General features: G+C 42.5%; 1 protein-coding gene across 11 annotated transcripts in view; it reads right to left on the bottom strand.

Annotated features, from left to right (window-relative positions):
- Positions 1 to 25,764, bottom strand: part of ptprt (protein tyrosine phosphatase receptor type T) — a 651,792-nt gene that overhangs the window by 229,230 nt on the left and 396,798 nt on the right. For all 11 annotated transcript variants that reach the window (XM_028812019.2, XM_051932510.1, XM_051932511.1 and 8 more), the window contains exon 12: positions 14,604 to 14,877. In XM_028812019.2, coding sequence (XP_028667852.1) covers positions 14,604 to 14,877 — 274 coding nt within the window. The remainder of the gene's footprint in view (positions 1 to 14,603; positions 14,878 to 25,764) is intronic.

The following is a 25,764-nucleotide window of genomic DNA, read 5'->3' as shown; positions in this document are numbered from 1 at the left end:
GGGTGCGCAGCTGGTAAATCCGCCACACTGGGGAGTGCCGGCGGAAGCTAATTGGGAGGCACCTGGAGCACGTCCCGGTGGGGATAAAAGGGGCCGCCTCCCTCCATTCGATGGCTGGAGTCGGGTGGAAGTGGACAGAGCTCGGAGGAGAGGAGTGGAGGCGGTCAGAAGACAGAGAAAGGCATTGTGAAGAGGCCAGGACTTTGGGGGAGTTTTGGGGTTGTGTGCACTTGTAAATATGGAGTTTGCAAATAAACGTGTGTTAGGTGATGAACCATCGCTGTCCGCCTGTCTGTGTCCAGGCTGCTTTCCACAGTGTCAAAAGAGTTTAGGCGTGAGTGCCACTCAAAGGTTCTGAATATTCTGTTCTTCCAGTTGCGTGGGCCTGTGAGCCTTTAGTCTGCAGTTTGTCTGTTTTTTCATTTTCATACTTCATTGTCCTTCCTCTCTTCTGCCACTCACTTAACATGGCTTTGAATAACCTTACCTGCTGAGCACTAAGACACTATGGGGGTCTATTAAAACAGGCATAGTTTGTTTGGGCCATACTGCCTCAAATTTAAATCAAGCTTGTCCTTTTCAGTTCTCTTGTCCTATCAAACCTTCTCCACCCTACCAACCCTACCAAGCAACTAACTGTACAATGCCCTTCAAGCTCAAAGTGACCGAAACGGCTGAGTAGACTGAGGACTGAGGGTGCCAACAGCATCTACAAAGGGTGCCGGCTGTTAGAAACAGAAGACTGCGTTCACGCAGGGCACTGACGACAGACAAGGCTAATTATCTATCAGAGAACAACAGCTGTTGTGGGAATTAATGTGTCAATTTAGGAGGAAAAATGAGTTCCAAGGGTCTCCTCTCTGGGCACAATCTGTGCTAGCAGCACTGCTGGCTCCAGCAAGTTTGGGGTCCTGGATTCAGATGGCCAAACAAAGTCTTTTTGGAATGTCAAAAATAATGTAAATAAATATGATTTCCGCTATGCCAAAATTTGCACATATGACACTGATCATTTACAACAGCCTCATTTCTCTTGAAATATGTCACCATCTCTGAAAAAGAATGGAATAATGTTGTCACATTTAAGGACATATTTTTATTGTGAATATAAAATGTAAAAATTTCTGTGTGAAGACTGAATCTTCTTCGTCATTCGGCTGCTCCCGTTAGGGGTTGCCACAGCAGATCATCTTTTTCCATCTCCTTCTGTCCTCTACATCTTGTTCTGTTACACCCATCACCTGCATGTCTTCTCTCACCACATCCATAAACTTCCTCTTAGGCCTTCCTCTTCTGCTCTTGCCTGGCAGCTCTATCGTTAAAATCCTTCTCCCAATATACTCAGCATCTCTCCTCTGCACATGTCCAAACCAACACAATCTCACCTCTCTGACTTTGTCTCCCAACCGTCCAACCTGAGCTGACCCTCTAATGTCCTCATTTCTAATCTTGTCCATCCTCGTCACACCCAATGCAAATCTTAGCATCTTTAACTCTGCCACCTCCAGCTCTGTCTCCTGCTTTCTGGTCAGTGCCACCATCTCCAGCCCATATAACATAGCTGGTTTCACTACTGTCCTGTAGACCTTCCCTTTCACTCTTGCTGATACCCGTCTGTCACAAATCACTCCTGACACTCTTCTCCACCCATTCCACCCTGCCTGCACTCTCTTTTTCACTTCTCTTCCACACTCTCCGTTTCTCTGTACTGTTGATCCCAAGTATTAAAACTCATCCACCTTCGCCAACTCTACTTCCTGCATCCTCACCATTCCACTGACCTCCCTCTCATTCACACACATGTATTCTGTCTTGGTCCTACTGACCTTCATTCCTCTCCTCTCTAGAGCATATCTCCACCTCTCCAGGGTCTCCTCAACCTGCTCCCCACTGTCGCTACAGATCACAATGTCATCAGCAAACATCATAGTCCACGGGGACTCCTGTCTAATCTCGTCTGTCATCACCATTGCAAATAAGAAAGGACTCAGAGCCGATCCCTGATGTAATCCCACCTCCATGTTGAATGAATCCGTCACTCCTACCGCAGACCTCACCACTGTCATCCTTCCCTCGTACATATACTGTACAACTCTTATATACTTCTCTGCCACTTGATGTCAGAATGTCACCATTTTGTCCTCAGACAATATTAGAGGTCCTCGTGCACATGAAATATGAGATGACCGTTACCCATGTCTTCCTATCCTGCTTGGGCACTGCTCCAGTTAGGTTCTGATGTCTTTCAAGAATTTTTTTTATGGTGGGAGCACTTAAAATTTTGGGCATCAGTCATTCTCCTCGTCAGACTAAAATATGGTGCTCCCTAATGAGCCGGCCACAACAAGCAGGACTCAAAGTAAAAAATAAAAACGCTTCATGAAGTGTCACCAATGAAGTGCCATTTATTGCCTTTATAAATGTATTAATTTAAAAGACAAGTTAAAAATCTTGTATGAAAGGGAGAACTAGCACCACTTGATCCACGTTAGAAACCTTTCCAAATACTGTATTATGGAACAAATAACTACATTATAAGTCACAATGTTTTGTTCCATGCTGGCATTGTATAGTAGAAGCTCCATGTTATCAGCGTTTGATGAAACCATGAAACAAATTCATTTCCAAATACCCACAAACTTACACTAACACAACTAGTGTGGGGAGTGAATGGTTTGTTATGAAGGGTCTCATTTGAAAGGTTTGGAGGGGTGGGGGTGGCAGAGCAGATTTTAGGGTTGCTTTTACATTATTGGGCGGCATGGTGGCGCAGTGGGTAGCGCTGCTGCCTCGCAGTTGGGAGATCTGGGGACCTGGGTTCGCTTCCCGGGTTCTCCCTGCGTGGAGTTTGCATGTTCTCCCAGTGTCTGCATGGTTTTCCTCCGGGCGCTCTGGTTTCCTCCCACAGTCCAAAGACATGCAGGTTAGGTGGATTGGCGATTCTAAATTGGCCCTAGTGTGTGCTTGGTGTGTGGGTGTGCTTGTGTGTGTCCTGCGGTGGGTTGGCACCCTGCCCGGGATTGGTTCCTGCCTTGTGCCCTGTGTTGGCTGGGATTGGCTCCAGCAGACCCCCATGACCCTGTGTTCGGATTCAGCGGGTTGGAAAATGGATGGATGGATGGATATTACATTATTTCTACTTTTAAAGAAAGCTTCCAAGTGCTGAACAGCATGGCGATGCAGTGTTAGGAAATGCTGCCCCCCACCTACAAGAGTCCAGGTTCAGATCCCAATTCAAACACTGTCTTTGTACACTTTGCATATGCTCCGCATGTACCAACAGCATCAATTTATTTCTTGTATGGCCCAAAATTACACAAGGAATGCCTCAGTGGGCTTTAACAGACCCTGTTTTCTGATAGCCATTCAGTCTTGACTCCCTAAGTAGATCCTATACATTTAAAATTTTGGGGTTACTTCATCCATGGTAAGTTAAATGCTGACGTTAAATTGGCCTAGCATGAGTTACATGAGTGTATGCACTGCAGTCTGTCTGACTGGAACTGGTTGCTGCCTTTTGCCTGAGACCACCAGAATATTTTTCGGTGCCCTGTGATCCAGAACTGAATGCAGAATCAGCAAAGGATCAGCTTAATCCATTTTCTCTTGACTCGTATATATTTAAAAAATATTTTGGTTGCATTTCTATACCTTTTGTGGCAGAAGGAGACTTGGGGCGCCACCTTGGCGGTAGCCATGGGCCCCCACGGGTTTGTGCCTCCTTGCTCCATCCCCATGGTCCCCTGTTTATCCAGGGTGGTTGCCCCCTTGTGGCCCGGGGGGAATACTGACTGCCTCTCCGTCCTTCCAGGCATCCCGGCTAAGCCTGGCCCCCAGCCTCCTGTGACACTTTTAAACTTGTCAAGCTTTTAGGAACTATACAGTTCTGATTTGTTAAACCAAGAAAGTGGCATTAAGGAAATTACTTGAGACATTTCGACACTGAATAACATATTAACATACCAGCTTAACACCAAGAACTGCAAAATGTCCAGCCCATTTAGTCAGGCGCTTCCCAATTATAAAGAAGCAAAGAATTAAGGAGTCTCTTGTCAGCTAACACAGGGGGTCTGAACTTGGACCTTAACCAGGCAACACAAGCATATTCACAGCACTGGCCAACCCCTCTTCTTCTGATCATCTCTCGGTGGGAAAACTCATCTGACATCAATGGGTGCGTTGAAACAAACGGCGAAGCTCCTCGATCGATTTGCTTCATTTTTGACGTGACATCTTTAGCAGTTTCAGGGTGCTACATAATTCATTTCAACAAACATGCGTATTGATTTCTACCGAGGTCTGCTGAATTGTACCACCGATGGGAACTGCACCTCCTCTCCCACTGGATTTCGTTTACAGCTCTTTGATTTTAAGTAGGTGGCCACTAGCCGGTACTTTTTTTATTTTATTTTTCCAAAATGTGCCACCTTTGAGTTACTTGGAGCCCTGTCCTTAAAAGCTGACCATCCATCCATCCATCCATCCAGCCATCCATTTTCCAACCCGCTATATCCTAACACAGGGTCACGGGGGGGTCTGCTGGAGCCAATCCCAGCCAGCACAGGGTGCAAGGCAGGAACCAATCCCGGGCAGGGTGCCAGCCCACCACAGGGCACACCCACCCACCCACCAAGCACACACTAGGGACAATTCAGGATCGCCAATGCACCTAACTTGCATGTCTTTGGACTGTGAGAGGAAACTGGATCACCCTGAGGAAACCCACGCAGACACGAGGAGAACATGCAAACTCCACGCATGGAGGACCCGGGAAGTGAATCCAGGTCTCCTTACGGGAGGCAGCAGCGCTACCACTGCGCCACCATGCCGCCCAAGCTGACCATTGTGCATCTTTAACTGACAGGAGTATCTAAAGGGCACCATTTAGCCAAACTAATTGAACATTCTTTTATAATTTCTTTACATATCTTCTTGGTCTTAGTGTCAGACTGAAACATCAATAACTTAGAAGAGGAAACTAAAGGAAAGGAGGCAAAACTGGAAGCAAGTAGTAAATTGGAGAATAAGGATCCATAAAAAGAAATGGGGGGGGGGGGGGGGGGGGGGGGGCAAAAGAATGGCCAGTCCAAAAAGTACACTTATTTTATTGAAAATCTAAGGTAGAAAACGAGTTGGCAGTTACATATGAGCTCTCAGCAATGCATTCGAGCATCACATCCACCAAGAGGTTTAGAATACAAGGACTGGTCAGCCTTATTAGCCTTTGTAGACGATTGGTTTAAGGACAAACATACTGTATATAAAATTGACAAAGCCCCTGAACGTTTTCACTGAATTGATTGCAACTTTGATATTAAAGTGGATCCGTTTCCTACAGCTTTCTAGAATGAACTGAGGTTCTATTAGCTCTGGATTCTTCAGTTTTCCTTCACTGGATTATAATCCTGCAACTTTACTCTGACTGATGAGATCCTGACATTTGATTTTCATTACACCATGACAAATTGGAATATAAGGCAGCTACATTATAAGGAGTTTGACCTTCTTTTCATAACACAACTTTACTTCAATGAAGGCTCCTTCTGTTAGATGCTAGCATTTCCTATTCACAACACAGCTTTCCATCCACGCCAGCTTCTGCTGTTAGATACGAGCCTTTTTGTGTGACTAGGCCTTGCATTGGATTAGTGGCCCATCCAAGTTTGATTCCTTAAACCAAATGCTGCAGGGATGGGCTCTGGTGCCCATGACTTTGAACTGGATCAAGCAGTTTTGAGGAAAGATAGAATCTAATTCTGGCAAATCTCATTATCCTGTTGCTTTAAATCTTTAGGATATGAATATGTCAGGTTCCACCAAACATGTACTGGAGTTTGACCTTAACATATTGAAGATTTATCTCCTTGTGCTCACCTCCGGTTAGCCCTCTAACTCTTTGTTAATGATTTCTTTTTGGTAAGTCCAACAGTTTGTAGTATGCTGTTGATTAATTCATTGGGTTCTGATTCTGTCAGAGCCTTGCAATCTAAGGCTTAGCTTTAAATCGGCTCCTGACTGTTTTCAGTGTCTTGTAGCCTGACGTTAATTTACATTCCAATGGGAACATTTTATTACTCTAAGGCTTTTACTTTTCAGATATTAGTGCAAGATAAAGTCCTTAGAGTCGGATCTTGCCAGACCTCACTTTGTTGTTGTTTAAATTTTGAAAATCAGATCCTGGTATCTTTCGTCAGTCCTCATGATCTCTTCTCTGAGGTTCAGTAAAATCAGATCACACGCTTCATCGTCTTGATTTATTTGAAGGTTGACCCTATTAGATCCCACTGTCTTCACTCATTTGAAATTTCAGATCTCAGTATTACTGTTCAGGTGCAATCCCAGAAACCGTTCCCAACAGCATATCAAGTCTTGGCATCTGGGCTAATTTATTTGTACGGCCTGGTCCAGTGCAACATCTTCTCCCTTGGGAATGTCACCGTGTCAAATTATATTATCTTTTTTTTTTTAATAAAAAATGTTGGGAAAATCACCTGATTATATCTTCAGATCATGGAGCATTACCACCTTGGTGTCACATACTCACAGATCTATGTGTCCAGAATGTAATGTCCTGCAATGCTAATCCAATTGAATGTCTACTGTATTTACTAATCAAGTATATTCAGAAGTCAAATTCATGAGTCTAAGATCCATCCATTATCCAACCCGCTACAGTGCATCCGGGAAGTATTCACAGCGCATCACTTTTTCCACATTTTGTTATTTTACAGCCTTATTCCAAAATGTATTAAATTCATTTTTTTCCTCAGAATTCTACACACAACACCCCATAATGACAACATGAAAAAAGTTTACTTGAGGTTTTTGCAAATTTATTAAAATAAAAAAATTGAGAAAACACATGTACATAAGTATTCACAGCCTTTGCCGTGAAGCTCGAAATTGAGCTCAGGTGCATCCTGTTTCTCCTGATCATCTTTGAGATGTTTCTGCAGCTTAAATGGAGTCCACCTGTGGTAAATTCAGTTGGTTGGACCTGATTTGGAACGGCACACACCTGTCTATATAAGGTCCCACAGTTGACAGTTCATGTCAGAGCACAAACCAAGCATGAAGTCAAAGGAATTGTCTGTAGACCTCCGAAGGTGTGGGGAAGGTTACAGAAAAATGTCTGCTGCTTTGAAGGTCCCAATGAGCACAGTGGCCTCCATCATCTGTAAGTGGAAGAAGTTCGAAACCACCAGGACTCTTCCTAGAGTAGAGCTGGCCGGCCATCTAAACTGAGCGATCGGGGGAGAAGGGCCTTAGTCAGAGAGGTGACCAAGAACCCGATGGTCACTCTGTCAGAGGTCCAGAGGTCCTCTGTGGAGAGAGGAAAACCTTCCAGAAGGACAACCATCTCTGCAGCAATCCACCAATCAGGCCCGTATGGTAGAGTAGCCAGACGGAAGCCACTCATTAGTGAAAAGCACATGGCAGCCCGCCTGGAGTTTGCCAAAAGGCACCTGAAGGACTCTCAGACCATGAGAAAGAAAATTCTCTGGTCTGATGAGACAAAGATTGAACTCTTTGGTGTGAATGCCAGGCGTCAGGTTTGGAGGAAACCTGGCACCATCCCTACAGTGAAGGCATGGTGGTGGCAGCATCATGCTGTGGGGATGTTTTTCAGCAGCAGGAACTGGGAGACTAGTCAGGATAAAGGGAAAGATGACTGCAGCAATGTACAGAGACATCCTGGATGAAATCCTGCTCCAGAGCACTCTTGACCTCAGACTGGAGCGACGGTTCATCTTTCAGCAGGACAACGACCCTAAGCACACAGCCAAGATATCAAAGGAGTGGCTTCAGGACAACTCTGTGAATGTCCTTGAGTGGGCCCAGCCAGAGCCCAGACTTGAATCCGATTGAACATCTCTGGAGAGATCTTAAAATGGCTGTGCACTGACGCTTCCCATCCAACCTGATGGAGCTTGAGAGGTGCTGCAAAGAGGAATGGGTGAAACTGGCCAAGGATAGGGTGTGCCAAGCTTGTGGCATCATATTCAACAAGACTTGAGGCTGGAATTGCTGCCAAAGGTGCAATTTATTTTTAATAAATTTGCAAAAACCTCAACTAAATTTTTTTCACTTTGTCATTATGGGGTGTTGTGTGTAGAATTCTGAGGAAAAAAATGAATTTAATCCATTTTGGAATAAGGCTGTAACATAACAACACGTGGAAAAAGTGATGCGCTGTGAATACTTTCTGGATGCACTGTATATCCTAACTACAGGGTCACGGGGGTCTGCTGGAGCCAATCCCAGCCAACACAGGGCGCAAGGCAGGAAAACAAACCCCGGGCAGGGTGCCAGCCCACCGCAGTGAGTCTAAGATGCTTGTTTTATTTTAATTTTTGCATTGTATTTCAAAGTTCATTCCTTTAGCTTTCCTTCTGTGAAGTCTGACACACTTAGATGTGAGATATTTTAGACTTCACTCCGGCACAGCTTTGTTTTCCAAGCTCTGATTTTCCTATTGCAAGGACCCTATGGTGTCACATGAAGAAATGTGACAACTCCTGTCTGTGTAGGGCATTCAACATCCATGGCATTACCTTAAGAAGACTGCTTACTTTGTGAGAGTGACACATTTTATTCAGTACCCACAATAGTTCAAATCAATAAACAAAAGTTTAGCAATAACTTGGAGTTCTTGTTGAAGTCTGCCAGTTGTATTATAAGCTCCCAACATGAAATTTCAGGAAAAGAAGTGTCAATGCCAAATCACAGAAGGTACCCAACCGCCCCCTGGCAGACACTTGGAATCAGCCTCTCTGTGAATTAAAGTAGCTGGTGCCGTTACACCCTTTTCACAAGCCGTTGCACTTCCCTGCACTCCATATGATCTCTGCCAAACAAGAAGTGACTGAACATGACTGGAGAGAAACTGAGCAGTCGATGTGAGTCAGCTCTCTCTGCCAGCTTGGCAGCGGGGACAGGCATGACAGGGCCACGTCACTCATAAAAAGCAGAGAGGCAGTCTATGTTTTGGTCTAGAAAGGCGCTGACAGCTTGTCAAGTTGTCTTAAATCAAATTCAGCGTATGCGTGCATGTGGGGGGTTCCTGCCGTCCATCACTCCAAGCGCTAGTCACAAAAGAGCAGGAAAAGCAGTTGAAAGTCTCACACAACTGCAACAATTGCTGAGGTAGAGCAGTTACATGAGTGTTTAACAAAACTGGAAGTCTAGAAGAGGAGGGTGGAGCGCAGTGATAGTAAAAACCGTGCATTCTGAGCCAAAATATTATTAAAAATCCAAACATTTTTATGGAATTAATGCGGAGAATATGACACCCCAAAGAGGAGACAGAGGTTAAGACATCACACCACTTGGACTGCAGATTACCTATGGAAGGCAACACAGGTGAGCAGGCACATTCCTCTTCTGTCTGGAAATAACCTTTCTTGTTGTTGTCGTTAAAATATGAATTATCATTACTGACACTTTGCTCACAGTCACATTTGCAATTAAAATGATATCTTGCAAATCATTGAAGAATTTCATAGAGATATAGAGAACACTGCAGATAGAGATAATAAGCATCATCCACATCATTAGTCTAAAGCATTATGTATGGCCTGTGTTTGAAACGTGGTTATTATCACCACCATCATGAAGATGTATGATCTTTTTTTCATCATGATTAGAATCATTTTTATCCTTACAATAAACACTGGTGTTAATAATACTGAGCACAATAAAAAATTGCCACCATTACTTATTTATTTATTTTATTTAGTCTCTTCTTTTATTGTAAAGCACTTTGGCCACAGCATTCCTATGTTGTTTTAAATGTGCTATATAAATAAATTAACATTGACATTATTCTGAATATAGATTTGACTTCTTTCATAGCCTTGTTTTTACTACAGTGCTCATCATTCTTTCAAAGCCATATACTCCAAGTCATGGAAACAATGGGCCAGATCCCACCACAGAAGCATTAGGTTCCAAAAAAAAAGAGACCAAACCTGGACAGGGCACCAGTCTATCTCAGGTCTCAAACACACACACACACACACTCATAGAGGGTGTTAAAAACAAAGGTTTTAGTGATGGCCGCTGTGTGCTAATGCCTTTTCTCTTCCGCCCTCTACAGATCAGAAGATTGACAGCTTTAATGCCAATGACGTCACTTCCTGTGTCCATCCACCTGCATCCACCTCTTCCTGCTGGAAGAACCTACAACCGGAAGATAGGCCATCTTCACCATTATATGGGGTTCACCAACTCTTTATAATCTCTTTTGTCTTGTGTTACAGGGGCTAATTTAGATGTGCCAATAACCCTAAGATGGACGTAGACACAAGAAGAATTGCCAGACTTCACACTGGCACTCACTAAACTAAGATGGCAATATTTGCTTCCTGGAGCTTTGAGGCTGCAGACACTAGCTCTCATCATTAAATTATAATCAACATTACATTTATTAGTAGCCATAATATTGATTCTTTTCAGTGACATAATAATCAGCAGGATTTTTAAAAATAATTTATTGGACTGGACGTTATAACCCCAGTAACTTGAGTGGGATTCTATTGGTGGCTACAAGGGGTAGATGCCCTTAATCCCCATCTTCATTTGTGATCCTCTGAATCCCTGGGTAGTTTGGCCTCACAAGAGATGCCCACCACAGGCTTGAGTCTAAGGGAGTCCTCTCTCCTCTCTTTAAACACAACCAGTGACTGCACTTTTCGGCTGCATCAGAAGGTGATTTTACTGCTTTCCTTTGGGCCTAGTACCTTAAAGAGCCTTACAGTGGAACTGGCTTCAAAGCCTCTGCATCCCACCTCAATGGGGTGAATTGTTACATTCCAGGCACAACCGGGATGGTAAGTTCTATGATGAAGACACTCTGACAGGATTTAGACCAGAGGATCATGTCTGGTCAGGTTGGTGCTAGCAAATTCAGCTGGGAAGATGAGTCACTGGCCTAAATCCATGTATATTTCCCAGTCTCTGGCTGCGTTTAGTGGGTATGGTTCTTGCTGACAGAGATTTGCACCCTGTTTCTCTCCTTCGTTTCTGAATGATGCTGTTAGATGTGGAAAGTTTTTCCAGGCATTGAATTGCTTGGGATTGATTGTCTGCATCTCTGATGTTAACAATTGGGCGACTACTGGACAACAGGCTTCAGTTATCTAGACCTGCTAATCTTCAGAGGATCCCCCACTTCACAAATTGACTCTAATGTAATATGCCTAGCTAATTCATATTGGTGTGACCTGCTTTCCAGAAAGGGCATATGTTCCAAGTATGGATTAAGGTTGAGGAGATCGTTCCTCCCCCAAACTATGCGACTCTTTAATTCCACCAGGGGGGGTAAACGTTAATATTTAACATTATACATAGTTATTGTCTGTTTTTTTCACCTGTATTATTATCATTCTTTAATTTAATATTATTTATTGTATCAGTATGCTGCTGCTGAAGAATGTGAATTTCCCATTGGGATTAATAAAGTATCTATCTATCTATCTATCTATCTATCTATCTATCTATCTATCTATCTATCTATCTATCTATCTATCTATCTATCTATCTATCTATCTATCTAACTGGTAATATGGAGTGTGAAATGTCTATCTACCTAAGGATTGGTAGAAATGTTATTCTGGTTTCGGCTCATAAGGTTCTAAAAGTAACTGACATAGAAGACTAACCAGACAGTGTCAAGTATCAACAAAAGGGTGAGCTATTAGGGTCCTATCAGAGAATTTCACCACTGGCTAGATCAGTTCATTCTTGTCAAAACTTTGCACTTGATTAGAGTTTAGCATAATAACAAATGGGCAGTACAGTGACAGAGTAGGGTTGCACGGTACATCGATACTAAAGAAGGATCAAAAAACCCAATTTTTTAAATGGAGCAGCACCAGCCTATTGGGATTTTTGGTCCCGGACATTTACTATTGTTTTCAAAGACCCTCTGATCAGCTTTTCATTCTTCCGGTCTTTAATACACTGCAAACTTCACAGGGGACAAACACACCAACAAGGCTCTTTGATGTGGTGGAGACTCCACAGGGACCGATGCTGTTTGATGCACTGGAAAATTCAAAGGTGTTTGTGTTGACTCTGAGTGCAGCAAGAAAAAGTAGGCACGCCATTATGCAGTGCAACCAGGGGTGGACTGGCCATTAGGGCATTTGGCCAATACCTGGTGGGCCGCAGACTCTGGTCTGGTCTGGTCATGAAATAAATTTTATGTACTGGTTACTGTTTGACATTAAAATTAATTTTCTAAATTACTAAACATTATCTGTCTGTGATTTATATAGTTCTGTATAACAGGGGTGGGCAAAGTCATTCCTGGAGGGCCGCAGTGGCTGCGGGTTTTTGTTCCAACCCAGTTGCTTAATTAGAAAACAATCCTTGCCAATAATTCCATTTCATGGCTTGTTAGTGCTTTAACTCTGCTATGTCAAGTCTTTCTCATATCCTAGATTTTTTTTTCCATTCTAAGGATATCATCCAAATACTTTGAAGTGTAAAATGGATGGGTAATTCTCAGTCTTCTCTTCTCTTTCCTTCCAAGTATTTAATTAAACCAAATAGTGCACGATAAATACACACAGGTGTAAAGGGTAACCAGCAAAATGGATAACTGCTGGTTTCTTTTGTCATTTGCATCTTATTGCTAATAAGGAGCAATTAAAAACGGAGAATGCAGCTGTTTAAGACTTAAATAAGCAATAAGGGTTCATAATCTTAACGAGGGAGATAACTAAAATGAAGCAGAAGTGTTTCTAGAGCAATAAGTGCATCTTATTAAGCAATTGGGTTGGAACAAAAACCTGCAGCCACTGCGGCCCTCCAGGAATGACTTTGCCCACCCCTGCTGTATAATATACTGTATTACGTCATCAAGTTGTTTTAGTTGTCAGTACACAACGTTGCAGCAAAAATTTTGGTCAATTTGCCAATTTCTGTTTCAATATCACTAGATTTCGGTTAGAATATACATTATTGCGATTTATTTTATCTCATATCTAGTATTTAAATTCTTTGGTACTAATAATTAGCTTAGATTATGTATTATGCATTTTATTGTTCTCTGGTCATCAGGGTGAGCGATAATTAGTGGTTTTCAGCTACGATTATTAGGATGATGAAATAAAGTTATAAAGCACAGGATAGGAATTTTTCATATTAGGACAGAACATGTAAGCCGTGTTACTAAATTTTTATTTTTCATTAAATTTTATTTCTAAGCATGTCGTCAAATTTTAAGTTGTGTCTAAACAACAGTGTATGGATTATCTTTGGCAACTGTTTAGATTGTGTTCATATCATAGGCTTATAGCAAGTAGTGTGCCGACTACTCATCACAAATTTTAAGAAAATTACAATGAATAATGGGCCAAGTGGGTCGACCTCGTCACCTCACTCATTGAAGGATGCCCGGGCTGGTTTTGAGACCCAGTTCGCTCCTGAGTGTAACGGAGAAGCAGCCGATTGTGCAGTACAACAGGGAGGCTGGAGTGAGACAGGGAACTTATCTGTCCTGGCTTTGGTACTTTTTCAGTATTGGTACTGAGGTCCGAAAGTCAAAATTGTAGTACTGATCCAACACTAGTAGTTAGGGATCAACCCGAGCTTAGTCAGTCTCTTGTCGTGTTTGCATACTCTGTGGAGTTCACCCTTGATACCCAAGTTCTTTCCCCAAGTCATTGATGTTAGGTTAATTAATGATTCTAAATTGTCACTGTGTCAGATTGTTCGTGTATGTACAGTATGGACTTGCATCCCATTCATTGCAGTCTGTGAAACCACGTCTGAATCTTTCAGGCTACAGAATTAAGGACAATGCCACAATATCATCCACAAACCAAACAAGCCAAAAGAAAATGCAGTAGGCGGCTGTTGTGAACCTTGCGATCACCTGTATATAGAAAACCCTTTTTTCTTCTTGTACCTAAACACAGGCACAGAATTCAATGAAAATCTTTTGTTGCCTGTTACCAGTTAGGCCCATTGTCCTTAAGCAGGCTGGGTGAGGGTAGCTACATCATGTAAATGAGCACCTGTAGCTGTGACAGCTAATTATTTTGTTTTTTTTAAGACAAAAAGCTTGGCTTTACAGATGATGATTCATTCCTCTACAAAGGTCACGACTTATTTATTTTGGTCCCCACAAAATCAACGCATTACAGCCTTCTCCTGTCTCCTGCAGAGATTCTAAAAGCAAAAGTCAATAGCAGTATGGTCATTATGGCGCAGTCTACACTGCCGAGAACGGACACATCTAATTAGCACAATTAAGGCGGAAGCTGGGATCATAAATTTAGGACATAATTATAAATTAGTGCCTGCTACTAAAGACAGCCAGCCGCTGATTGCGAGTGCCGCATGATGGCCTTGTGTTAGGCAGCCACTCTTTCCTAGTGAGGAGGCATGCAGGCTAAAAACAACAAGGTGGCTAATAAAAGACCAAGAACTGAACCAGCACAATGTGGCTACATCTGTTCTGCTGAGGCCCCAAGGAAGAAAGCTGTGACCAGGTGGTAGGCCGCTTCCCAGAGCATACAACATCGGTGTTGACTTCATTCCTCATCTAAAACTTCAAGTCTCCACATTTGCACGGCTCTCGTCTCACTTACCCCATTGGCACTGCTCAGTGCCTGAAAATAAATGCTGTAGCTCTTCACGGGTGACAGAGGGGCATTCCAGTATCCATTATAGGTCTTGTTGTCTCCAACTGTGAATGGCTGTATGGCCACAAGGTCTATAGGCTTCAGTTCTGCTGCAAAGTAGTGTGGCGAGTCAAGAATGGATGCATTCTTGAAGCTGACTGGGATGGCAAAGCATTCGATGACATCCGCCGCACGTCGGGCCTTCTGTTTGCGCTCTTCCTTTACCACCAGCTGGTAGGCACTGTGGGATATAAAAAGAATACTGTCACCTTGAACACACATACATATTTCTAATAACTTCTGTTGGGTTATTCTGCATTTCAGTTCTCTAGTAATAATTTCCACCTGCAAATTTTCAAAAATGTTGTAATCCTTTGGCTTGGTTGAAAGCGTCCCCTGTAAGAGGGTTTAAAGTCACCTCATAGTCAGTTATTCCTACTTAGATCATTGGCTGCTGGTTTTATGGATATCATTAATTTGTCTAAACTTGTTTTGACGATATTTTATTTAATCACGGCAGTCCCATCACATCGAAAAGAACCGTTCTGTCCGAGCGGGATTCTTTAATTCACTCAGGCTGCCTCCACATGCATTCCAGTGGTCAAATTTGTGTTGTCCATGTATGGAGTAGAGGGACGTGACAGTATATGATCAAGCATCTACCTAAGGTTTGGTAGAAATGTAATTCTGATTTTGGCTCTGAAGGTTCTAAAAGTAACTGACATAGAAGACCTAACCAGGCAGTGTAAAGTATCAGCAAATGGGGTGAGCTGTTAGGGTCCCATCCAGAGAATTTCACCACTAGCTAGATCAGTTCATTTTTGTCAAAACTTTGCACTAGATTAGAGTTTAGCGTCCCCTGTAAGAGGGTTTAAAGTCACCTCATAGTCAGTTTGAGGGTGAAACTGAGACTTGAGTTGGGCTGAAGAAAAACCAAAGCTGAGAGAGAGGAGATGAGAAGGCAATGTGTTTCTGTGACCCTGAGCTGAATGAATGGATTTCAAAATGGACAGATGGGTGGATAGATCTATTCCACACTATTATTATAGGGATCAATGGATATCACTATGGCGGCGCGCTTAGACGCTGCGGCTGTGTGCTCTCCGACTCAGATTGTGTTTTTTCCACCCTGCCTGGATAAATACACGTATAGCCGGCAGGATATTTTATCTATCGGTTTATGGAGCGAGAGTTGCTCAACCTCCGAGTTTCTCCGCATCCACAACATTCCGGACGACATCGCACGAACACCGGGCTCTCCGTGGATTACAATCCCAGCTTCGAGGAGCCGGCGGCGGCGCAAAGAACGTAAACAAAAGAGGGGGTGCCGAGGCGGCGTGCTAGTGAGGCTAAGGAAGCAGCCACACAAACCACCGCTTCCAAGCATTTTCTCCTCAAATGTGAGGTCGCTAGCAAACAAATGGGACGAGTGGCAGCTGCGGATTGCAACAGAAAAGATCATCAGGGACTGCTGCATCCTGCTGATCATGGAGACTTGGCTTAATCCACTCATACCGGACACGGCGATCGAGATAGCAGGCCACACAGCACACAGGCAAGACAGGACAGAACACTTCGGTAAGAAGAGAGGAGGGGGGCTGTGCATTTATGTGAACAATAGCTGGTGCACAAATTCCACCATAGTCACCAGACACTGCTCTCCAGACGTGGAGTTTATGACAATTAAATGCAGACCCATATACCTCCCCCGTGAATTCAATGCTATACTGCTAACTGCTGTGTACATAGCACCAGATGCTAATGCTAACTCGGCTCTGGGGCTTATGCATGACACCATCAGCAGTAAACAGAGCAAGTATCCTGAGGCTGTTCACATCATTTCTGGGGACTTTAATCATGCAGATCTGAAAGCAGTTCTCCCTCAATTCCATCAACACATAAAGTGTGCAACCAGGGGAGTAAAAACACTGGACAAGTTGTACACAAACATCAGACAGGCCTATAGGGCTAAACCCCTAGCACACCTTGGCCAGTCTGATCATACATCTCTGCTTCTAATCCCTGCATATACTCCCCTCAGGAAACAAGCTCCCATTATGACCAGGACTGTTACCATATGGCCCGAGGAGGCCTCCCAACAGTTGCAGGACTGCTTCCAGAGAACCGATTGGGAGGTTTTCTATCATCAAGACTTGGAGTACCACACTACGGCAGTCCTGGATTACATCAGGTTCTGCACGGACAATGTCACCAGGGACAGACGCATAAGGATTTATCCTAACAGGAAGCCCTGGATGACGAGGGATGTCCAGAGTCTGCTGAAAGCTAGGAATACTGCTTTCAGGTCTGGGGATGGGGCTCTTTACAGTGTAGCCAGAGCGAACCTGAAGAGAGGCATCCGAGAGGCCAAGGCAGCATACAGAAGGAGGATAGAAGATCATCTGAGGAGTAACAACACCAGGCAGGTGTGGCAGGGTGTCCAGCACATCACTGGCTACAAATCCAGCAACTCCTTGGCCGCTGAGGGAGACGCTTCTCTGGCAGAGGAGCTGAACATCTTCTTTGCCCGCTTTGAGGCGACACCAACAGCAGCTCCATCACAACAGCCTGTTCACAACAGCAATATACTCACAGTGGAAGAGTGTGAGGTGAGGCGGGTGATGAGGAAAGTGAACCCGAGGAAGGCTGCAGGACCCGACGATGTGGCTGGACGGGTGCTGAAAGACTGTGCAGATCAACTGGCCGGAATCTTCACCAGGATTTTCAACCAGTCCCTGTCCCAGGCCACTGTCCCATCCTGCCTCAAGTCCTCAATCATTGTTCCGCTGCCGAAAAAATCCAACACGAACAGTCTGAATGATTTCCGCCCAGTGGCACTCACATCTGTCATCATGAAGTGCTTTGAGAAACTGGTGCGGAGTCATATCATCGCCTGCCTGCCAGCAGACCTGGACCCATTTCAATTTGCTTACAAAGCAAAGAGATCCACGGAGGATGCTGTGGCCACAGCCCTTCATGCTGCCCTGACCCACCTAGAGCAGCAGGGGAGTTACGCCAGACTGCTCTTTGTAGACTTCAGCTCAGCGTTTAACACCATCCACCCACAACGACTGGTGTCCAAACTGGCAGATCTGGGACTTCCATCACTCACCTGCAGTTGGATACTGGACTTCCTGTCGGGTCGCTCCCAGAGGGTCAGGCTGGGTCTCCATATATCCACTGCTCTCAGCCTCAACACTGGGACGCCGCAGGGTTGTGTGCTCAGCCCGCTCCTCTACACCCTCTACACATATGACTGTGTCCCCACTCACCATAGCAACAAGATTATAAAGTTTGCAGATGACACGACGGTGGTCAGACTCATCTCGGGCAAGGAGGGTGAGCTAGCATACAGGGACGAGGTGGAGCGGCTGTCAGAGTGGTGCACAGTCAATAACCTGCTCCTCAACAACATAAAAACAAAGGAGCTTGTTATTGACTTTAGGAAAAACAAAACTGACATCCAGCCACTCATCATTGGCGGGGCCTGTGTGGAGAGGGTCCCGGTGTTCAGGTTTCTGGGTATGGAGCTGGAGGATGACCTGACCTGGAGCGCCAACACCAAGGAGCTGCTAAAGAAGGCGCAGCAGAGACTGTATTTTCTGAGAATTCTCAGAAAGAACCACCTCCCAAAAAATCTACTCCTTGCTTTTTATCATTGTTCCTTCGAGAGTGTGCTCACGTACGGACTGTGTGTGTGGTACGGCAGCTGCACTTCCTCAGAAAAGAAAGCGCTCCACAGGGTCGTCAGGATAGCGGAGAGAACAATTGGTTGTACCCTCCCCACTCTGGAACAAATCTACACCTCCCGATGCCACAAAAAAGCAATAGACATTTCACAGGACTCATCACATCCCGGTCATTGCCTCTTCCAGCTTTTGCCATCGGGCAAGAGATACAGAGCTATGAAAACCAGGACAAACCGCCTTAAAAACAGCTTTAGTCCAAAAGCAATCATGGCCCTGAACTCAGAATAAAACTGCTCCATATTATTCTTCCAATGTGCAATATAGACCTTAAGTCAACAAGTGCAATTTGTATATTAATTACTATTTGGTTTGTTATTATTTTCTCTCTTCTTGTCTTTTTAACTCTTTTTCCTCACACTGAGTCTATTGCACCTTCAATTTCGTTGTTCCTTTGTAAAAGTGACAATGACAATAAAGATCTATCTATCTATTACATAACACTCTCAAATCCACTTAATCTGGTTAGGGCTCACTGAGGAGCAGCCTTATCCGGACAGCATTAGGCACAGGTCAGAAATCAATCCTAATGTGGGGCCAGTTAACCAAATGTGCACATCTTTGGAAAACCCACAGAGCCACTCAGATATCATGGAAACTTTAAATAGATGGCGGCCAGCCACAATTGATTTGGGAGTGTAATCAGAATACAAGTTTAATATGTCACTGTGCTCTGTGCAAATATTGTAAATGTGCTTTTCTTTTCTTCTCACATGTACAGCTAACACAAAGCTAGGTTTAGTACAGGGGCCCAGCATTTAGAACTGCTAGGCAAGCATTAGAAGACAAGACAACTTAAGGACAACTGCAAAATGGGCAACGTGTACTATTTCTGTGTGTCAAACTCAGCATGAAATTGTATCCTCTCTTTGCCTTGTTTGGAATTGGATTATTCACTTAAGTGGGGGCCTGCACATGGAGAAAGAGTACGAAGCTTTGGAACATTGCCTGGCACACCTTTGAAGCTGACGGATGTATGGGAGATAACGTCATCTGGAAAATCCTTCCAACGCAGTGACAAAAATGGCAGACTCTACACATCGGGCCTCCACTACCCAAAGGTCTTGTCATGGCTTCCTCGTCTGTTATGCAGCATAAACCATCATTAAAGAAAGCTAAGTTATTTCTCCTTAGAACATTAGAACACTCTAGACAAGGACAGGCCATTCAGCTCAACAAAGCTCGCCAGTCCTTCAAGTTGAGTTTTGAAAGTCCCCAACGTCTTACTGTACCACACTACTTGATAGCTTATTCCAAGTGTCTATCGTTCTTTGTGTAAAGAAAAACTTCCTGATGTTTGTGCGAAATTTACCCTTAACAAGTTTCCAACTGTGTCCCTGTGTTCTTGAACTTATTTTAATAACAGTCTTGATCCACTGGACTAATCTTCCTTTTACTTAAACTGTAAAGGCTCAGCTCTTTTAATCTTTCCTCATAATTCAAACCCTGTATCCCTGAATCAGCCTAGTCACTCTTCTCTGGACCTTTTCTATTGCTGCTATGTCCTTTTTGTAGCCTGGAGACCAAAACTGCACCCAGTACTCAAGATGAGGCCTCACCAGTGCATTATAAAGGTTGAGCAGAACCTCCTGTGACTTGTACTCCACACATCGTGCTATATAACCTGACATTATGTTAGCCTTCTTAATGGCTTCTGAACACTGTTGGGAAGTTGATAGCTTAGAGTCCTATGTGATTCTTTACTGCCATATCACTAAGGGAGGGGTATCGCCTTTTTATATTATATCTAAATAGTTTTGGGTTATATAACATTCCACAATTAAAAAAGAACTCATTCCAACAAGGGAGCTAGTGTCCCCTGCTGGATACAGGGAGGAAGTAGAGCTAACCACTGTGCTGACTAATAGTATTATTATTATTGCCATTATTTTAAATAACTATTACAGCGAGTAGTATCAGAAGGTGTTTTACAAAGAAACCAAGAACATAGTGCATTGCAACATAAAATAACATGGTAGACTCCAGAATAATTTCATTCAAACACTTTTACAACACACGTTGGACTGTGCATATGTCTGCTTGATGTGAATCTGTTTTTGTCAGAATGCCAGCATTACATTGTACTTTATTTATAAAATCTATGTGCATGTGCTTACAAAATAGCATGTATTTTACATTTGTGTGGTGATTATATCTGCTGGACTATCACTATGTATAGTTTTCCAAAATACCCCCAGGCTGCTTTCTCTGTTTTTGTTTGAGAGCACAACTCATTTTATGTTAATAACTTCCATCGTTAGGCACTTTGCAGGACAAGAATGAGCTTCACATACGATTAGGTCTGAAATGCATATTCCCAGGTTCATGAGGGGATGCCTTAATATGAAAACATGCTGGTGATTTCAAACGGATCATTCTTGTGGCAATAAGAGAAATGAAATTGCAACCTCTCAGCGGATCATATCAGCATTGTATAATCACGGCAATGGAATGAAAATTAACAAGTGTGTGGATTCAGATGAGTGAGATGGAAACAAATCACAGGCATGAGGATGTGCTGCTTCCCATAGGCTGAACGTGGCTGAGAGTCACTCAGTGGTCAGTCATGTGTGTGCTAAAGTCTCCTCTGTAACACAGTTGTTACTCAGGAGCCTACTGGTCTCCAGTGATATTTCAGTTGTAGTTTTTATTTTATTATATAAACTTAATTTTCATTTTTATTTCATTCTCGGTTTCAGTGGAGTCAGCAATTTTTGTATTTTTATTTAGTTCAGCATTTAAAATTTTAGCTTTTATTTTATTTAGTTCTGGCCTTTTTACATAATATTAGTACAATTTTAGTTGTTTTTTTTTCCTGTGGCAAGACCACAAATGCCAGCCTACACATATTTCAATACAAGTTACGTTTCCATCAACAAAATACACTCACAGTTCATAATGCCATTAAACACAGCTTGACTATCAATGTTGAAACAGATTAAGAGGCCTAATGAGTATAGTCAGCAGGATCAAATGTTTCAACACAAGAAGCCAGTCTGTGCAAGCATGTTGCTGTTAAGGCTTTAAATAAGCATGCATTTCGAGAGACTTGGTCATGTTGCAATGACGTCTGTTACACAGGTAGCCACATAGTGAAAATATTCGCTCAACGAACGCCTGTGATGGTGGCGCTCAGACAAGGTCCTCCTCAGCCATTGGCGCCACCAGACTGTATGTTGCTTACCTTCTCTCTTTCTCTTCTCAGCTTTAGTCTTGTTTTCGTCATTTAATGTACTTAAAATTATTGGAAGATGTCAAGCTAAATGATCCCTCAGATTCGTAGTATTCTTCCCACTAACTAAAAACCACACTCTTTCTTCAGATCGCATGCTATATTTGCTTTTATTATCATCTGCGCTGTAATTGAAGTATTTCCACACGTTACTTTTTCGCTTTCTACCGGCAAACATCTATGCAAAACCACACACCACACGTGCGTACTGCTTCAACTCGATGAACCAAATGCGCACAACAAACAAACAACGGTTCTTTACGGAACTTGCGCCATGTGACTATAATAGGCCCAAGGTACAAGGTCACTACATAGTAACAGCTCAACATAACTGAACGCTCAGGGCAACGTTCAAACAACCCCTCTGCATGACTGAACCGGATTGAACGAAAATTCTATTGCTGTTTTTTTTAGTTTTTTCTCAATTTTTGTTCTTGTTTTAGTTTGTTCACATATCACTAATTTTTATTTCTATTTAGTTTTAGTTTCTCTGTTTGCCTTAATTTCAGTTTGCGTGCTTGTAAAACGAAAACAATATTTTTAGTTCTAGTTCTCGTTTTCGTTATGAAAATATCACGGCTGGCCTCCATCCGCTGTCAGTACGCTTTAGAGAGCAGGCTTCACAATCGTAACACAGTCACTTTCAGGAGGATGCTTCACACTGGCTTTTAAGATTTTTGTAGGAGAACAGTCTATAAACTTTAAATAAGCTCTTCAGAAGGATGTTACCATAAGCGTTATATATGGGCATCATACATAAATAACCCAGGGGCAGCTTTACTAAATTTTAAACATTCATTCTGTGTAACCATTTGTTCTCCTGATCAGAGTCCCTGGTGTCACGATGGGTTTGCCATTTTTGTTCCATAACAGTTTATTGATTTCCTGAAAGGGTTATATACAGTAGAGTGATAAAACAGTGTAATTCATAATCAGTTTCATCAAATTTCTCCTAAAGTGTGGTTCACATGTGATTTCTAACTTACAAACATGGAAACCAAAACTAAGGAAAGCTGAACGAGCAATGATTTGGAAAGAATCCCACAGCCAGCAGAATGACCATGGTTCATGGCAATACCCTTCCTTTTAGGATGTGGCTTTCAGAAATGCCTAACACACCTGTTAGAGAGTAGAGACCAAAAGATAGGAGGACACAAATCAATAATGAAAAAAATAGTTAAATAGCAGAGAGTACATAATGGTAGAACTCCAGTTCATGTCCTACAAAAATGTAGCCATTCAAGGAAGCGCCAACATAAACGGGTCGTGAAAATGACTTCGTAAAATGAGCTGGAAGTCTCAAGCTTTCAGGGAAAAGAATAGATTTTATTTTTAAATAGACAAAGCCTTTTATTTGTTTACAGAAGGCAACCTAATGAGCTCAGTTTCTGTCACTTGCAGCACATCTGCGCTGCATCACCAGAGTTTGGTTGTTTCTCAGTGGACCAAATTCTTTCCTGCAAAGAGTAAGACAGGTTATATGACCGAAAAAATAGAAATGTTTAGTTATTTTTCCCTTTGAAATTCAAAAGTGACAAAGCAAGAACTAATGTCTAAAATCGAAAGTTATTCCTACTTAGATCCTTGGCTGCTGGTTTTATGGATTTCATTAATTTTTCTAAACTTGTTTTGACAATATTTTAGTTAGTCACGGCAGTCCCAAAACATTGAAAAGAACTGTTTTGTCTGAGTATAATTCTTTAATTCACTCAGGCTGCCTCCACATGCATTCCAGTGGTCGTGACAGTAAAAGATCACGAAGGGGCAAGATGCACTCTCAAAACACAGATACAGTATGCAACATGAACAACTGGTAGCTGGAGTGACACAGACTGGGTAGCCAAGGTCTGACAGCTAAAAAGTGTGACAAGCATGAGCCCAAAAGAGTAGTGAAGCTGAAGTACAGAATAATAAAGAGGTCAAAACAGTGTGAGCAGCAATGTACGTTGACAAAGGAACTGGGCATAACTCACCATCGAGAAAAGCAAAAGGGGTAACAATGATAGAGAAAACAAGAAACACATTGAGAACTATGCAGAAAAGTAAAATCGGGGAATAAGAAACTACTCTGAAGGAAAAGCCTGCTAAAATATTAGGGAAAAGGAGAAATGATGGACCTAAGGTGAAGGTGGCAAACATTGCCTTAGCTGTGCATCGTTGAAAGGTAGGCATAGTTAAAGGTGTGGTCAGACACAAGGAGTAACACAAGAAAGAAACCAGCGTACCACGAGATACCGGCTGCCTTTTACCCATCCACCATCATGGTCTCTGCTTTAAATAAAAGGTTGCAGAAAGCAGAAACCTTTCTCATAGGAATGGACTAGGTGGCTCCTTCCATCCATGTATTTTCTGAATCTGCATTTTAAGTCTTTTAGGGTGGATGTCAACTTCTGTCGACAACGAGGTTGAGGGAGGATATCGATTTAAATCGACATCTAGTTAGACCTTCTTTGCTAGGAGGAATGTTAGACTTGTTGATTTGACATATGCAGGAGTAGCGTAGAGTTAACAAACTCTAGGATGGCATCGACATCTGATGAGAGAGCAAAAGCGAATGTGCAAAGCAAAATACTCCATGAATGGAGTTTTGCATATATGTTATTATTTTGACCTGAACTCTGAATTGTTGGACTTTGATTTTGGTGCAAGCGATCTGGAAATCGAGATGTCATACGAAAGTGAGGTAACAGAATCAGCTGATTGGTCCCCAGCTGATCGGCTACCACCCCAACCCCTGTGCTCCTGCTCCTGATGTAGCGGCAGCCATAAACGGCTAACACGCGCCGACAGGGCACACAGCAACAGGCATTTTATGTTGAGTTATGCGAGGAACTATTGCTTTGTGTGCTTTTCAGAAAACTGAGTTGTTTTGGAAAAATTTCACCCCTGGGAGAAAAGGAAAAAAAATATCAGAGTTAAATACAGATTTGTAGGGTTGCCTATCTCTGTAAGCATCTTAACTTGACCAGTGTGTGTGCGACAATTAAAAGTAGAGTAAATCTGAACACAAGATGCTCCTGCATTAACTGAGACGTGCAAAGTTTGCTAACCAGAGGGCAATCCCATCTTTCCTCAGAAGAAAAAGAACAAAACTAAAATTGTCAAAAGTTAGAAAGAGGTCTTTTTAAGTCAGAACATTCAAAGAAATGATTGACAAAGAGTTCAGGATTTTTTATCCAGTCTCGGATAAATTTGAACTAAAAAGGGGAATCCTTAAATAGTTGCGTCGATTATGTCATCATCACGCCATCCTGGTGAATTGTAAACATTACCAAGGTAACAAACGGAGCAGCATCTGTTGTCCATTAAAAGATAATTTAAAAAATAATGAACTTTGTGATAAAGCATTCAAGGAAATAACAAACTGCAGAAAAGGATTCCTTTGGTTTGAAAAACCCTAAAACAACATCCAGAAGACCATTAATATTAATTAATGAAATGATTAATTTAAGAAAGTGCACAAGCAAATTAAAGAAGAATCCAGTTGTAATAATACTCTTGGGATGCTAAGACATTATGTAGCAATAGAAAAGACAAGAAAAGAAACAGCATGTGTTGATAACCGTCCCAACAGGCCCCAAGGTTAGCAGAATAAGCAGAGGCCTTGTGTAAATGATTCAGCTGAGGTGAGTGACTGCCTGCACTGATCTTAATCCTATAGAGCAAAACAAAAAAAGAGTTAAAAAAATATGGCAACCAAAAAGAACAAAAATTTTTTGTTAAAAAAATGCAAACATCTAGCCTTCCAAAATGATCGGAAAAGCTGGTACCATTTTTATAGTGCACTTGAGGGCCGTAATTACACATTTGTGTGCATGTATAGCATAGATAATGCATCTACTGTATATGTGTCTTTGTTTCAAAATATACATAAAAGTACTATGATGACATCACCATGGTTCAAATATTTTGGAACATGGATGGGGAATTGTGAGAGAAGAAGACAGTTGGCAGCAAAAACATTACAAAATATTGGAAAAATAAATTAAAAAACTGGCACAAAATCATGCTTAAATATCAGAAGGTGACAAACAAGTCCAGATTCCTTACTAGACTGGGTGTCTGCCAGTACTTTGAAAGATGTTCCTATCCTATATAAATGTGAAGAATTATTATTATTATTTTATCCATCTGCTTTTTTAATCTGCTT

The sequence above is a fragment of the Erpetoichthys calabaricus genome, chromosome 10, assembly GCF_900747795.2.
Source record: "Erpetoichthys calabaricus chromosome 10, fErpCal1.3, whole genome shotgun sequence".
NCBI lineage: Eukaryota > Metazoa > Chordata > Cladistia > Polypteriformes > Polypteridae > Erpetoichthys > Erpetoichthys calabaricus.
The sequence above is the reverse complement of the archived record's forward strand: the minus strand, read 5'-3'. Positions and strand labels throughout refer to the sequence as shown.